The sequence below is a fragment of the Andrena cerasifolii genome, chromosome 1 (assembly GCF_050908995.1).
Source record: "Andrena cerasifolii isolate SP2316 chromosome 1, iyAndCera1_principal, whole genome shotgun sequence".
Lineage (NCBI taxonomy): Eukaryota > Metazoa > Arthropoda > Insecta > Hymenoptera > Andrenidae > Andrena > Andrena cerasifolii.
In genome coordinates this window covers 20,505,832-20,520,398 of record NC_135118.1, presented here as the reverse complement: position 1 = coordinate 20,520,398, position 14,567 = coordinate 20,505,832, and the positions used below count along the sequence as shown (strand labels likewise).

Here is a 14,567-nt window from a genome sequence, read left to right as displayed (position 1 = left end):
TTTCACATCTTTTTTTATTTTATAATTATTATTATCTTCTATTTCTGTGATTTATTTGATTTCATGTACTTGGCGTAATTCTTTTACTTTTCTGAAGTTTTTTATGGAGAGATTCACGCTACAAGGAGCACTCACAGTTTTACCGAATACCATGGTGCCATTTCATCCCCTTGTCAAACTCCAAACGGTATAATAGGAATTCCTTTGCGAGTGCCTCACGTTTCAATTGCAACGACTCCGACACCTCAAGCTTCCGGGCTTGTCGGCTACAGGCGAAGGACTCTCGACTATTCGAGCCTCGAGCATAACATTTTACTTCTGATGATTCGTTATTACATTAGCGAGTGAGACGCATCCCTCTGCATCGATCAAGCAGCACACAACGCTGTCGACCCACGCGAGGGGAAGGAAAATCTAACTCCCCGCTTCGCTATAAAAAAAAAAATAGCAAAAAAAGGAGAGTTGGAAGACGAGCAATCTCGAACGGACCACAGTTTCTGCCTGGCAAAAAAAATTCTCTCACGGCATCATATACAGTGCTAGCGTAAGGGAGGAGAGCAATAAAAACCCATGCAGTGGGAACGGTAAAACGCAGGGAGACACGAGGAGTCGCGGACGAGTTCTCGAGGGGCAGAGGGCGGCGGCGGAATAAAAAGTAGTGGGACGCGTGTTAGTCGTGATCCGACAAGCCGTGCGTGTACCGCCGCTTTTCGGTCGGCAGTTTGGATCCCAGCAGACCCGCGCCAGCTCTCCCGTTCCTAGGCATGACGGGTATAAATTATGCCGCTGGCCTATTTACATGGCTGCCATCCTGGCCAACTCGACCCGGTCGCTCTTCATGGCAGAGATCCCTACTTACGTACGTTACGTACGATCCTCCGCATTCGGCTCGTTCGATTGTGAAAGGGCCGGGCGAGAGGGCGGCGGAGGGGAGTGGAAATGCGCGAGAATAAATGTGTTTAATCGCGGGGGACGTCTCGAGCGGTACTTGCACGGTGAATGCTGCGACGATATGTGGAGGGTATGGAAAAATATTCTACAGAGCTTAGAATCGCTTGATCTGTCAACGTTGCTTTATTTTCAGACGTCGAGACTGCTGGATACGAAGTGAAGAGACTTCGATTGAATATTTACTTCCTTTCCGAGTCGTTTGATATATTAAGGGGTACTGATACTCTAGCGTCTGGAAAAGCAACCCCATTTTGAGAATTTTTTTATGCGAGTAGAGTAAATGGAATACAAAATCTGTTTCAAGACCTTTATTGCACATACTTTGAAGTATGATCGCAAACTTTTTCGCGTTCGGATTTTGTCTTGCGTTGTAAAATTTTCTTGATATTAACAATTTTTTACATTATTTTTTACCCAAAAATGAAACTTTTTATTCAACCACGCACCATTCTTACAGAAACAATATTTTTTAATTTCCGTACGTACTTCCCGAGCTGATCTTATAATGTGTAGAACTCAAAAATGTTTGCTTATTATTCCAGGTAAAAAATTGGAGGAGAAATCTATCGCGGAACACTATCCGTCTTTCTTTGTTGAGCTGCGACACCGCTGTTTTGTACTAAAAATATTTTTAAAAAATTGTGATGTTACTTCAAAGTATGTACAATAAAGAGTGTGAAACAGATTCAATATTCCGTTCACTATACACGCATAAAGTAAATATATTCGCACTTTCAAAATCGAGCTGTTTTTCCGGGCGCTAGAGTGGCAATACCCCTTAAGGGGACTAGGCAGTCGAAAAATCGATTTTTTATTGCATTTTCCGAAAGTACTATTTTTTCTCAATAAAATGCCGCTTGGTTTATAGTAAAATTTGCAAAATTGTAGATTTGGCAGGTAAAACGTCAAGCGGCAACCTATAGCGTCGCCTTTGCCCAGAAACTTTAAATGCGTTTTTCTCGAATATTTCTTTCTCTTAAAGTTGAAATCCTGATTTTCTTCTCGTGATTTTTGCACGAAAAAAAACCGGATTTCAAATTTAAATAGTCGCCATTTTGTTTTAAATCAGTATCTCAGAAATTCCCACCGTTACTCAGAGGATACATTAATATGCTAACGAAATCTTTTTTGAATTTCCGAGACACTAATTTAAAACAAAATGGCGGCTATTTAAAGTGGAAATCCTGATTTTCTTCTCGTGATTTTTGCACGAAAAAATCAGGATTTCAACTTTAAAAGCCGTCACTTTATTTTAAATCAGTATCTCGGCAATTCCCTCCGTTAACCAAAGGATACATTAATAGGCTAACGAAATCTTTTTTGTTTTTTGATTTTAGATAATCCGGTTCCAAATGGCAGTGCTCACCGCAAAACCAAATTTTTAAAAATGCTTCTTGAATGTCGGTTATTAGTTTATTATAAACGTAAATATTTTTCGACGAAAAAATTACCAAATGTTCCTTAAATGTTGCTCTTTTAAGCGCAAAAAGTTTTGTAAAAATATATGCTTCCTCTTCTTAGAAAAAAATTCACAAATATTCGCCTCTTTTCGGTCGCCTGACTAGGTACAACCCCTTAAGGAACTATGGTTCTCAATTTAAAGGGCTAAAAGGGGGAACGTCTCTTATTTCTGTGCTGCCAATGTCGCGATTCCCGGGCGAAAAATCTGCCGCACAAAGAAGCGGTACCGCGTGGGAATACGGGAAGACGAGGGAGGAAAAGAAAGAAGGTGACGCGTCTGGTTTTCAAGGCGATATTACCAGTCCCGCAGCTCGAGCCGCTTTCCCTCCGGTTAATTAGAATGAAGGTGTTTCCAGGTGAACGCTGAAAAAATAATCGGCACTCGGGAGGAATGATTACTCGGTATGCGCGCGGTTACAATGCCACTTCCGTGCATTACCGTCTCGAAAGTAAAGGGGCGAAAAAGGAATGAAAGGGAAACAGCAGAAAACGGGGCGAAAGAGGCTGGAAATAACGAGGAATACCGCATTTCAGCTTCCCTCGGCCCCGAAACGCTCCGGAGGCGCGCCAGAAGCGGAACGTGCCCCTTTCAGCGTCGTCGCCGGTTCGGGCGCGATTTTTTTTCAAAATATTTGCTTTCAATTTCGAAAGTCAACCCCGCGGGGAGAGCGAATACCGCGGTTTCGAGCGTCCCTTCTTTCTATCGACTGTGAAATGACGGGCAGAAAGGGGGTAGAACAAGAAAGGAGGCCCAAAGGGGGAAGATCGCTGGGCATGAATGGAAAGGAAACAGAAGGAGGCCAGAGACCGTGAAAGAAAAGGTAAAGTCGAGGGACGGATATATCCACGTACATACTCCATGTTACGTGCCTTTTCTTCCCACTTGCTTGAATCCCGTTGCAGGTGTCAGACAAAGGTAGTTCCGGTACTCGTGGTCGGATATTCTGCAGTCCAATTAGAAACGAAGTGCCGAATGGAAAATTCTAGAGAACAGGCCCATACAGTGGGAGATTCGTTGGCCGCATGCTCTGCTGCCTGAGCGATGTGCTGTTTGAACGTTCTGTTATTCCAACAGAGTACGCCTTTGTAGAACATCTGTCCTCTTAACAGTATTTTATAACTGACAAGATTAATTCACACGAACTTTATCCAATGGGTCTGTCTGTTATATATATGTAGCTAGATGGTGGTAGATTATATTTATATGGAAAATGATTAAAACTGTTCAGACTTTCAGAAACTTTTGATTGCGAATTATACTCAAAGTTAATTGAACGCGTTTGGAGCCCATCATCATTTATCCCAGTGGGTCCCAACCTGTGAGTCGCGACACCCTTGAAGTGTTTTCTGAGGGGTCGCTGCGGTTATTTTTAGTTGATGATTCATAGCACTTATTTTTTTTAACGTGGTATATTCTATTAATGCTGGAACACTGATTTTTCATAAATGAGAAAAAAAGAAAAGCTGGTTACCCAGATGTAAGCACAACCATCACACTAAATAAGATAATTAAATATATTAAATATCTTCGAATATATTTAATTTATGTATTAAGAAAATTAAATATTATTAAGATAGAATTATATACCGAAATACCTATTTTTAGTGTGTTTTCTTTACCCTATTAAATTTACCTTAAATGGGAGGGGGTAGGTCGCAGGTTATTTGAATATATGAAAAGGGGGACGCGACTCAAAAGAGTTTGGGAAACACTGATTTATCAAATAACAGTGTCTCTCGATTACTTCGAATAGTGACTGCACCACTCTTCCCTTTCCTAGGGGATGACGGCTCACTCGCGGCGACCAGAGTCGAAGACGAGGTGGAAGAAATAGTAGTCAGTGACAATCGCGTCATCGCGCGATCGTTGTCCAACAGTAAACTCGATTATCTTTCACGCGAAGGAAAAACAACGAGACGTCCGGGTAACGGCTCCAGAGAGAAACGATCGACTTTCGAGTAAAAGCAAAATGATTCGCGAAACTGGGTTACGAGACACGTAGGATCGTATATCCTGGCGTGTTCCATTGTGCACCGCGCAAAAACGGGCAAGAAAAGCCGGCACTGCAACTTCAATCTTCCGCTTCCCTAACGATACTTTGAATCGTTCGCGCAAACGTCTTCTTATTCGTCCGCTCCCACCCCGATCTGCCCCGTTAAATATAGTCGACGATCGTTGAAACGGGGCAACCATTTTTCTGGGGGAACAATAGGTGCGACGCGAGTGATTGATCGGTGGCGGACCGTTCCTCTCAAATTTATACTAACGACACGAGCTCAAATTTCCAGCGGCTCGTATCCGAGCCGATCTAACAAGGGAGGATCCCGAACGCGAAAATTCAAAAAATTCTGAAACTTTGTGGATATGTAGGGAATTTCCTCCTGATTGCAACGCAATTTTTTTTTGCTGCCCAAAATCACACTAACGGGGTGAAATTAACCCCTGAAGATTCGGCTATTTTTCGTTTTTATTTTCTAACTCGCAATCTGTAAGAGATAGAAAAGAAATTTCAAGACAAAAGTTACTTCTTTTAATTAGATCTATCAAATGGTAATTTTTTTATCAATTGTTTAAACAATTAGAAAAAAGTTATAAATATTAATAATGTTTTCTAAAATTCGTTGTTTCACGTGAAATCTGAATTGGATGTTTAAATAATTATGAAACAGCATAATCCATATTTTTTTCCCATACAATTTTAACTTTTGTTGTATTCCGGGAATATGCTTCTCGACAATCGAATAACTTTTTGATCCCATTGTAGCGTATCTTAAGGGGGAACACCAATATGCTGGCCGGAAAAGTAAGCCATTTTTACGAATATTTTCAGGAATAATTTACAGTTTTCATACAAAAATTGTATTTCCTATCTTATCTGTACAGTCTGTTAAGACAGCGTACTAAAGATAGGTAATACAAATTACTCTCCGATCAAAACGCTTGGGAAATAGGTGGTTTTTATGAATTTTCCATAAAAAATGTTTTTGCCTTTTATTTATACACTCGTTAGTGTCCAAAAGAAAATTTTTGTTTCGTGTTTTCGATTTTGTTGCATTTTCTAGGTGGCGCCTAGTGCAGCGCTGCCAAAAAGAGATGCCTAAACGGTAACCACGATTTCAGAAAATCCCATGATCCGGCTCATAAAAAGTTTGAGACATTTGATTGGTAATTAGACTCGCTCTCGCAACACCCTCTAACATAATTTTTGAAACGCGGGTTTTCTTTTTATCTGCACATTTATGCGTAAAATTACCCGTTTTTGCACTATTTCGTTCAAACGTGCAGCAATCATCGTAGTTTTGGATTTTTTTACCGCGACAGAGAATAATGCGATAGCCATTAATATAAATTTTAAGGAATATTTTCAATTTTTGATTTCGAACGATTCATTGAATAATTTTTATGGTTACCGTTTAGACGTCTCTTTTTGGCAGCGCTGCACTTAGCGCCATCTAGAAAATGCATCAAGACCGAAAAGATAAAACAAACATTTCTTTTTGTACACTAACGAGTGTGCTAATAAAAGCTAAAAACCTTTTTTACGATATGTTATAACCTCTTCTGGTAAAAAAATCATAAAAGTCACCTATTTATCGAGCGTTTTCACCGGAGGGTCCCCTTAAAAACACAAGGAATTAATCTCAGGTGAGAAGGAGACTAGAAACTCCGCAACTGTGAGCTACCGGAGCTACTGGAATTCTAATCTTTGCAGCGCTTTCAGCACAAACGACTTTGTAAATCAAAGGTATTCGAGCTTTACGGCCGTCGAACTCGCGATACAGCTTGCTGGAAATTTTCAGCTTGAAGGGATTCGAGGAAACAACGTACGTATCATTAAAGCGATAGATTGGCAAACGATCGATTGAAACGTTACCTTAAACGCTTTCTGAAATATGTAAACTGATAAACGATTTCCTTTAAACTGCCGAATCGTATTTCCGGGCTGATCGTTAGGGCCAGCTCTTTAGGACGGAGGTATGGCTGGCTCGATCTCTGCCACTTCGCTCAATGAATTAATTACAGTTAATTGGCAATTACCACCTAGCGCCGCCCCACGACCCTGATAGGTTGGTGCAGTGACGCTGCTGCGGAGGAAAATATATTTTCCTCGTAATGCGATCCTGCGCCCCCATCTCCTGCGTTTTCTGGCCCTTGAACTGATTCAATAACACCGACCGCCGACGCTGTTCGGCGCGTTCACGACCTACTGCTTCAACAACGGAATAAACTCCACCACCAGCCTATTCCTCCATTACCTCTATTTCTATAGTCACTCCCATCGATGGTGACGAGGCACGAAATACTCGCGAGAAGACGATTCTACTCCCTCAACAAAGTAATCATTCCTTTCAGTTATTAAATACTCACTGTCCCTTCAGTGCAAGCAACTGTCTCAACGTGTCGTCGTAAGAGGAGCTTAACAACTGACGAAATATCACCACGCCTAAGTTTTCACTCAGGCTGGACCAAGACTCAAGCAGCTTGTTGCACCACGATTCATTAGCCGCATATAGAAAAGGACGAAGGGCCGGTAGCATTAGGCCCAAGCCTAATTTACTTTTGTCCGGGTTCGTTCGTTTCATTCCCCTTTCCCCGTTGGCGTCGCGGATCTAAATTAAATCCTCCGATGAAAGGCTCGGCGTACATAAGGATCCCGGCACTCGAGGACACATGAATGAGCAGGAGAAGCGGCATGCACGTTTTCAGAGTCTGTGGGCCGCCTTTTCCCAGTGTCTGCACACGCGGTACGTTATGTGGCTGTTACGCGGGTGTTGGTAGGAGTGTGACGCAGAGATTCGAGAGCAGCGAGGAGGAGTGAATAAGCAGTATTATACTTACGACGGTAATACACCTGCTCGTGTGTTAGCGCGAATGACGACGCGATCAGGCCCCTCCACGCGTACAACGACGCTTATTTCATCCTGTTTCCCGTTTGCACGCCCGGAGAGATTGTATCCCGCGAATCGTCGACGACGCCGCAATCCTCCAGGGATCGTTGAGAAATTTTCGCTGGCAGCCTCGCGCAATGGGAGCTCGCGTTCTTTCAGGCGATTGTACGCCGCCCTGAATGGACCTCTCCACCGGAGACATCCTAAAAGGACAGAGAGACATTTTCGTTTTTAATGTTTTTACGTTACCTCGACTTAGCCCCCTTTTGTGCTCGCGCGTACGGAGTAACGAGGGCTCCTTGTTTTCGCCTCCCGCGCGAGATGCGGTCGCGTCAATTTCCCCGGGCTCCTCCACCCGCTTTCGCAACTCGCCCTCCGACACTGACTTTTCACGGAATATCCACTTTCGTAAACAGACACGCCGACGCTCTCGCGCAACTTAACGGATTCCTTTAGAAAGTGAAACTAAGGTCGTTAGAGCAAAGAGCGTGGTATTTGAAATTCTCTTTTGTGAGTTCTGTGAATCGGATTGCCTGCTAGGTTCCATGAAAATATGTACATTCGCCATATTTGTTGTCACGGGTTTGAAGCTCTGTATTTACCTGAGGGTAGGTTCCGAGGAACTCTTTGCTAGGCCTGTGGTGGCGAAAATTTTTATCTGCGCGTGCCGAGAATTTAATAATTTTATTTGTCGAATTGCCGACGTGCAGTTTTAAATAAGAGAAAAAAATAGGAAATTAATCATTGCAGAATTGTATTAAGAGAAGGGTAAAAGTTAATATATAATTTCTGAAGAATGAACTCATAATATGACATACACATTGTCGTAAGGATAATTAAAAGCTGGCCAAAAATATTTTAGCATATCTAAAAGGATGAAACAATATAATGGGAAATTGTGTGATTGTTATTTAATAGTGAACAAAACACTTGACTTTAATGATTCAGATTAAGGGGTCAATCTACTTTGATTGGCCGAAAAATTAAGCTATTTATAAACATTCTTTTTCTCCGTAAGTACAACATATAATGATATACATATTTTTGGAATTTATTAAGCTACTCTAATATAATATATCGTCACTCCTTCATCGTAGGAGCTTTCTTCAGTTGTTAGATAGCAAATAGGTAAGAAACACGGCTAAGAAATCTGAAGATGAAATCAGACGGCTCGTGGATGATCGGCTCGCCAAGCCGACTTGACGAGCTGGACGAGGCGAGTTGGCTCGCGGAGCCACGAGCCGTCTGAATTCTCCTTAACGAGTAAGTTTATTTTAAAAAGAAGTGCTATCGTATGATAAAATAAAATTCATACGATCAATGGAAATAATAATTTTTGACTGACTTGCGGCACCTCGGAACATTTATCGATGAAGTTTAGAGTTTCACAGCTGAAATACCAATGTAAAACGTACCTTTTGCCAACTATTATAAGTCATGAATAATTCAAAATATTAGGCAATCCACTGAGGCAAGCACAAGTGTCAGTCTAAATCTACTACGATTGATTTGCAAGGGTCCATAGTATGCACCGATACAAGTTTAATCACATTGGATACAAGTTTAATCACAGATTCATAAGAGGCCAGATTAATTAGTAACCGATACAGTTCTAGAGCCCAGCCGCGGCCAAATTTCTCCCCGCTTGAACGGCTGTTCAAACATTAAACCCGTTAAATTTCGCTAACCCTCCATATCAAATATGAAACAGTACGAAGTCCACTTCCCGAATGGGGGATGCTTGACCGTCGTAACACAGATAATTAATATACTCTCAGCGAGGGGGTAACGCGTGCAAATGAACATACTGGCGAGCCAGTGCAGTCGCAATTAACGGAATTATGCTCACGGTGTCCGTTACTACGTTAACGACGTCGATCAATCGTATTATCCGCGAAGTGGCTCGCTCGAAAGCCATCTTATCCGCCGTCGGGGGCTCGCGAGAGCACCGGATTACCGTCGCCCTGATAATTAACCGTAAGGTCCCGATCGAACCTCGAGTATTAATTAATTACACACGCTCCATGCGGCGGGGGGCGGGGGGGGGGGGGGGGGAGGCACGAGTGAATGGGATGTGTTTCAGCGATCAGACCGACATGGACGCTCTTTCGATAAATTAATATTGGCTGTGCTGGTTAACGGGCGGAGGTTCGAAGAAACTGCTTCCCGACGTGTTTCTTGGGGGCTGCCAAGTATATTTCACCCAGCATATACACTACCTGCCAAACAAAAGTTCGAAACTACTGTATAAATTAAGGGGAGCATGAATTTTCCCACTACACAAAGATGCTTATTTAATTGAAATCAGGGTCACGTGTGATTGTAATGAATACCCTGTGAGAAAACTTTTTACTGTTCTATGCACAGGAGTAGTTACAGTTTTCGTCATCCAATGAAATGTATTGCTTCCCATGCTACACTCTGATAATCTCGACTTCCTCACCGATTCGCTACCCTCCTTCAAAAATACCGCGCAAAAAGTAGGGTATTACAGGCTCAGTTAAATAATTTGAAAAAGCGACCCTTGCTATTTTCTTCGCTATTTCCACCAATTGCAATATTTTTTTCGAAACAACGAAACACGTCACCTAGTAAACTAATCCTTCTAGCTTTTAAAAATACTGAAGTCGTTTGGACGATTTTTAAAAATGTTATTCTGTCTTAAAGGGTGTTCCAATACTTTTGCGAGTATAATGGGCATTGTAACAGAAATATCAGCAAGTAAATAAAAAATGTATAAAAACAAAATTTATGTTAAACGATTTTATTAAAAATGTAGTAAACACTAAATTAAAATGCAGTAAAAACTAAAAAATTATTCTTTTCTTGTACTTCAATTTTGATGGTTTTAATATCGCTTTAAATAAATCGTGGGGCACAATATTTCATAACAGGATATGAATCACTTTAATACTTAAACTTCTGGTTGCACATGGTGCCTCACGATTTTATTTAAAGTGATATTAACACCATTGTTGTGGCCAAAATGTCGACTTGTTCTTTGGAGGTTGTAAGACTCCGACGACACAATGTCACACTCCTTGCGGTTTTTTCCACCGCAAGAGTTCACTAATTGAACGGTGATTGAGGTATGTGGAAGGACAGTGGTGAAATCAAACTGACACTGTAGCGCGTAACAACGTAACACTTAAAATATATTCTGATAAAATTGAATGAAAATACTTGTACACTTGAATTTTGGTAAAGTTATAATGTGCGCTGGTAGTGTCTCAGAATGCTGAATGCAATTCTGTCGATGATGATAGTACAGAGGTTTTGTTCGATCTGGTTTTCCAAGTTGCATTCAGGCTCTACCAAGCCTTTGAAAGCCCTTGCAGGGGTGTGTCTTAAAAAATAAGAGGTGGTAGACTATTGCCTATTGGCTGTAAATGATTGTGGCATTGGGCGACGAAACGCACCGGAAAGGGAAACTGAGTTCCACGAAATCGCATCGAACGGCGCGACTCCGTTTGTTTATGTCGTCTAGAGATACGCGGTCTTGACTCGGCCCAATAGCCCATATTTCACGGCACCGCTGGTAAATAGTTACGTCCCAAGATTTTAGGCCCGGACGGTCGGCTCAAGTGTTTTGCCACGTGCGGATTGACGAAGCACAGGCCCAGGAAACGCTTCGAATTCAATAATTGTATTTTTCACGCTCAACAACCATCAAAATTGAAGTACAAGAAAATAATTATTCTTTAGTATTTAGTGCATTTTTATTTAGCGTTTACTACATTTTTAATAAAATCGTTTAGCATACAATTTTTTTTTATATATTTTTTATTTTCTAGTTTTTAGTGTTTGTGGATTTACATTTCACAGCTCAGACTTCTTTACAAATATATTTTATTGCTGTATACAGTTTAACAGTTTGGTTAAACGTTGCAGTGCTAGTCACTAAAAAGTAATTCTGTTCTTGTACTACAATTTCGATGGTGATATACTACGAACGTCTGCAAAGTTTTAGTTTTACTTTTCGTGACGGATCATTTCTCGATAAATTGTGTATTTTCGCTAATCACGATGCGACTAGCGTCCCGAACACAGCGTCTTTTTGCCGTTTTCGTAAAGAACGCGAGTGGCTCATTTCAAGTCGTTTGCATTTGTGGTTATGTGTTATATTTATTGATGACTGGGTAATTTTTTCACCCGCTCCGGTTTAATTATTTTTTTAAATATTGTATTGTCATCCATTCAAGACAGAAAGTATAATTTGAGTTGCCAGATTTGAACCATACACAAAAACAAACATACAAACAAACAGAGGATAGAAGCTGAATAAAATCGTTTAAAAATTCTCCAGGTATAGTGTCATAATTTCTTCAATTGTTTATTTACACTGAACGTCACGGCAATCGCAACCGAAAATATCGTCCCGACAGTTTAAAAAGGGCTGACTAGTTGCAGATGTAGGTGGCAAAAAGGGTGGCACGACATTGTAGGAGAAATCGTTAAGGGACGCTCCCAAAGGAGGCTCGATAACGTTCGAATCAAACGAATACCACGCTCGCATAAATTAGTAGCTGAAATTTGCGACTGTGTACTCGGCTACGCTCTTCTTAATATTCTCGCGCGGCGGTCGCCATTAGCGGCGGGTAAATAATCACGCGAGTTCTCGCTGTGCGAAATTGTCTGGCAAAATGGCATCGTTCCAGCTCAATGCGTTGAATTCTCAATGCGCCGCTGGATCGACGGAGTACTCTGGTCCTTACGGTGCTACAAAATTAAATAATTACGGGAATCATCGTGACACATGTTCGCCACGATGCTCACTTGGGAACTTTCGTGAACGCTGAAAAGAACAAACATGCCATTAGCGGGAATCTCGATCCTGGAACAGTTACAGGAACACTGGTACCTCAAAAGCAGGGACCTAGAACGAAATGTTTTTTTTTGTTCGTTTCGGTTCAGCCCCGATAATAATAATTGTATTGAAAAATATTTCACTTCCATTGGAACGAAAAACAAATTACGTTCCGAACTAGTTATTTCGTTTATAAAATAAAACACTTATTTTTAATATAAACTTATAACATATAACCTTATTTTTAAAAATTTATTTACAGTTGGTAGTTAGTTTATAAAATATTATATATTATATAGAGAAAAGGGTGGTGGCAATTTAAATTATGAATAAAATTTTAGGAATATATATAAAACTGGAGGCCATATTACCACCCCTTCTCTATACCTATTATGTATTATACAAAAAATAGAAATTTTTTAAGGCTTTCAGGTGAAAGTCGTGTCCAGGAGGATAAGATTCCCAACGTTTCGCCAGCATTGCAGCTAGCTTCGCCAGTGGTCTGAGGATGCACTGATACTGACACTGATCACTGCGTCCTCAGACACCTAATAAAACAAGCTGCAATGCTGCCGAAACGTTGGGAACCTTACCTGCCTGGACACGACTTACGGCCGAAAGCCTCGAACAATATAAACAGTATAAAAAGAATAAATTACACAAAATAAAAATCCGAAATCACAGAAGGTAAGTACCTACTGTTCATATTCAGGAAAAAATAGATTCATAGTGAAAATAAGGGGTGGGCTCAATTAAAATTTTTTAGCATAAAGTGTGTATCGAAAACAAAATAATAACGTTATTACCTGGAATTTTTATTTCGATTACATCGATTCCACACCTGCAATAGGGTTAAGAATTTCACAATGAATCTCTAACGCATTCATGATCAGGATCCAAGGAGAGACATTCAAACATCCATCACCGTGCATCAAATATTGAAATAAATCGAGTACAATTTCGAAACCCCAACGAGTTCAGAGTGAAATTATGGCGCTCTCGGTACAGCAATTATCAAGAGTAATGTAATCATACGTAGTTGAAAGGTTTTCGAGAATGCTGCAAAGCCGCTCCGTCTGAAATTATGATTTGATGGTCGGCATGATTGCAAGGATATCTTCAAACGCGCGTGGATTAGAATCTAAGTCATTCAACCGGAACGTGAAAGGATCCCGCTTTTATCACTGTCCCGAGGATTTTCGAGATTATCATTTGCGCCCTTTGCCACGGGCGACCAAAGGACGAAACGAATCGGATAATATAAATCAGTAAAGTCCTTTTCGGCACGGTAACGAGCGATCGCATGTCGAGACGAGGATTCTTCGTGCAACGGAAACCCTCAAAAGGGTGCATGTCGACTGTTAACGGAGTTTTAATTAATTTCACGTTGCACAGAACTTTTTCCCAGCCCCGGCGGAACAAAGTTACATGTGTGACAGCGGGTCAAGGATTAAGGAGCTTTCTATATTTTTGCTCCGGAGTGGAAAGATCAAACTTCTTCGGGACGTTCGAGCTAAGAATACTTGAAGCATGCCTCCGTCGATTGTTTCGAGACTCGGCCAATCGAAACTTCAACGTAGAATAATATCGAATAGCTGCGGAGCAGGGGCCAGCGGGGGGGGGAGGGAGAAGGGGATGTTAAATAATAAAGTTTCTTGCGCGAGTTCGATAGCAGAGATTAATCCAGAGACGATAGATAATATGCTTCCTAGCGTGCGATACGATGTTCGATGGCAAACTGTCCTTACTCCTGAAGACGTGCCCCTTAAACACGGAAGGATCCTCGGATGCACACGAATGCGCAGAGTTTGGACAATTAGTCACGCAGCCTTCTGAACTTCCAAACACACGCTGCGCCTCTGAAATGTTGTCGCAACAATTTGCGAGCATATTCTGGAGAGGTCGCTGGTAAATTTCTATAGGTCCTCAAAAACAGTTACCTCCACTTTAGCGGCTGAATTATTTTTTAGAAGATAGCGTGAATCATCAAGTAGAAATTAAATAACTAAAAGCAATTCACTTATAAAGAGAACCTCGCCTTCGATTGACAACGTAGTAGATGTCCAAGGAATTATTGAACGCATATCCGCGCTATATTTGAACATGTAATTTATCGAATTAACGGTAAAAAAAGATGGCGAATTGCTGGTAAAAATGTGAGGGTAGTTCTTGCAATCTACGGGTAAACTGATTTAGGGATTATTTCTTTATGAAATGGACCCGTAAGTACTATGTGGAAGCAAAGAAATGCGAAAAAAATTTGAGACGTATAAAAATAGGCCACCCTATCCCCGTACATGTAACTTTCTCATTTAAGTCTGCTCGGTTATACAAACCACTGAACACATTGCGCAGTAGGCACTCTCATTAAACATTGAAAATAAAGGACGTAGGTATAACCCAAGGGCACGTGAGCAGCGCCGCGAATACTCGCGATCATCCCTCGTTCAATCGGCGG

General features: G+C 41.2%; 1 protein-coding gene across 1 annotated transcript in view; it reads right to left on the bottom strand.

Moving 5' to 3' along the window:
- The window catches only part of LOC143378348 (uncharacterized), a 305,064-nt gene that overhangs the window by 150,786 nt on the left and 139,711 nt on the right, over positions 1-14,567 (bottom strand). Inside the window, exon 4 of the mRNA XM_076830025.1 lies at positions 7,253-7,505. Within this exon, the coding sequence (XP_076686140.1) occupies positions 7,253-7,505 (253 nt within the window). The remainder of the gene's footprint in view (positions 1-7,252; positions 7,506-14,567) is intronic.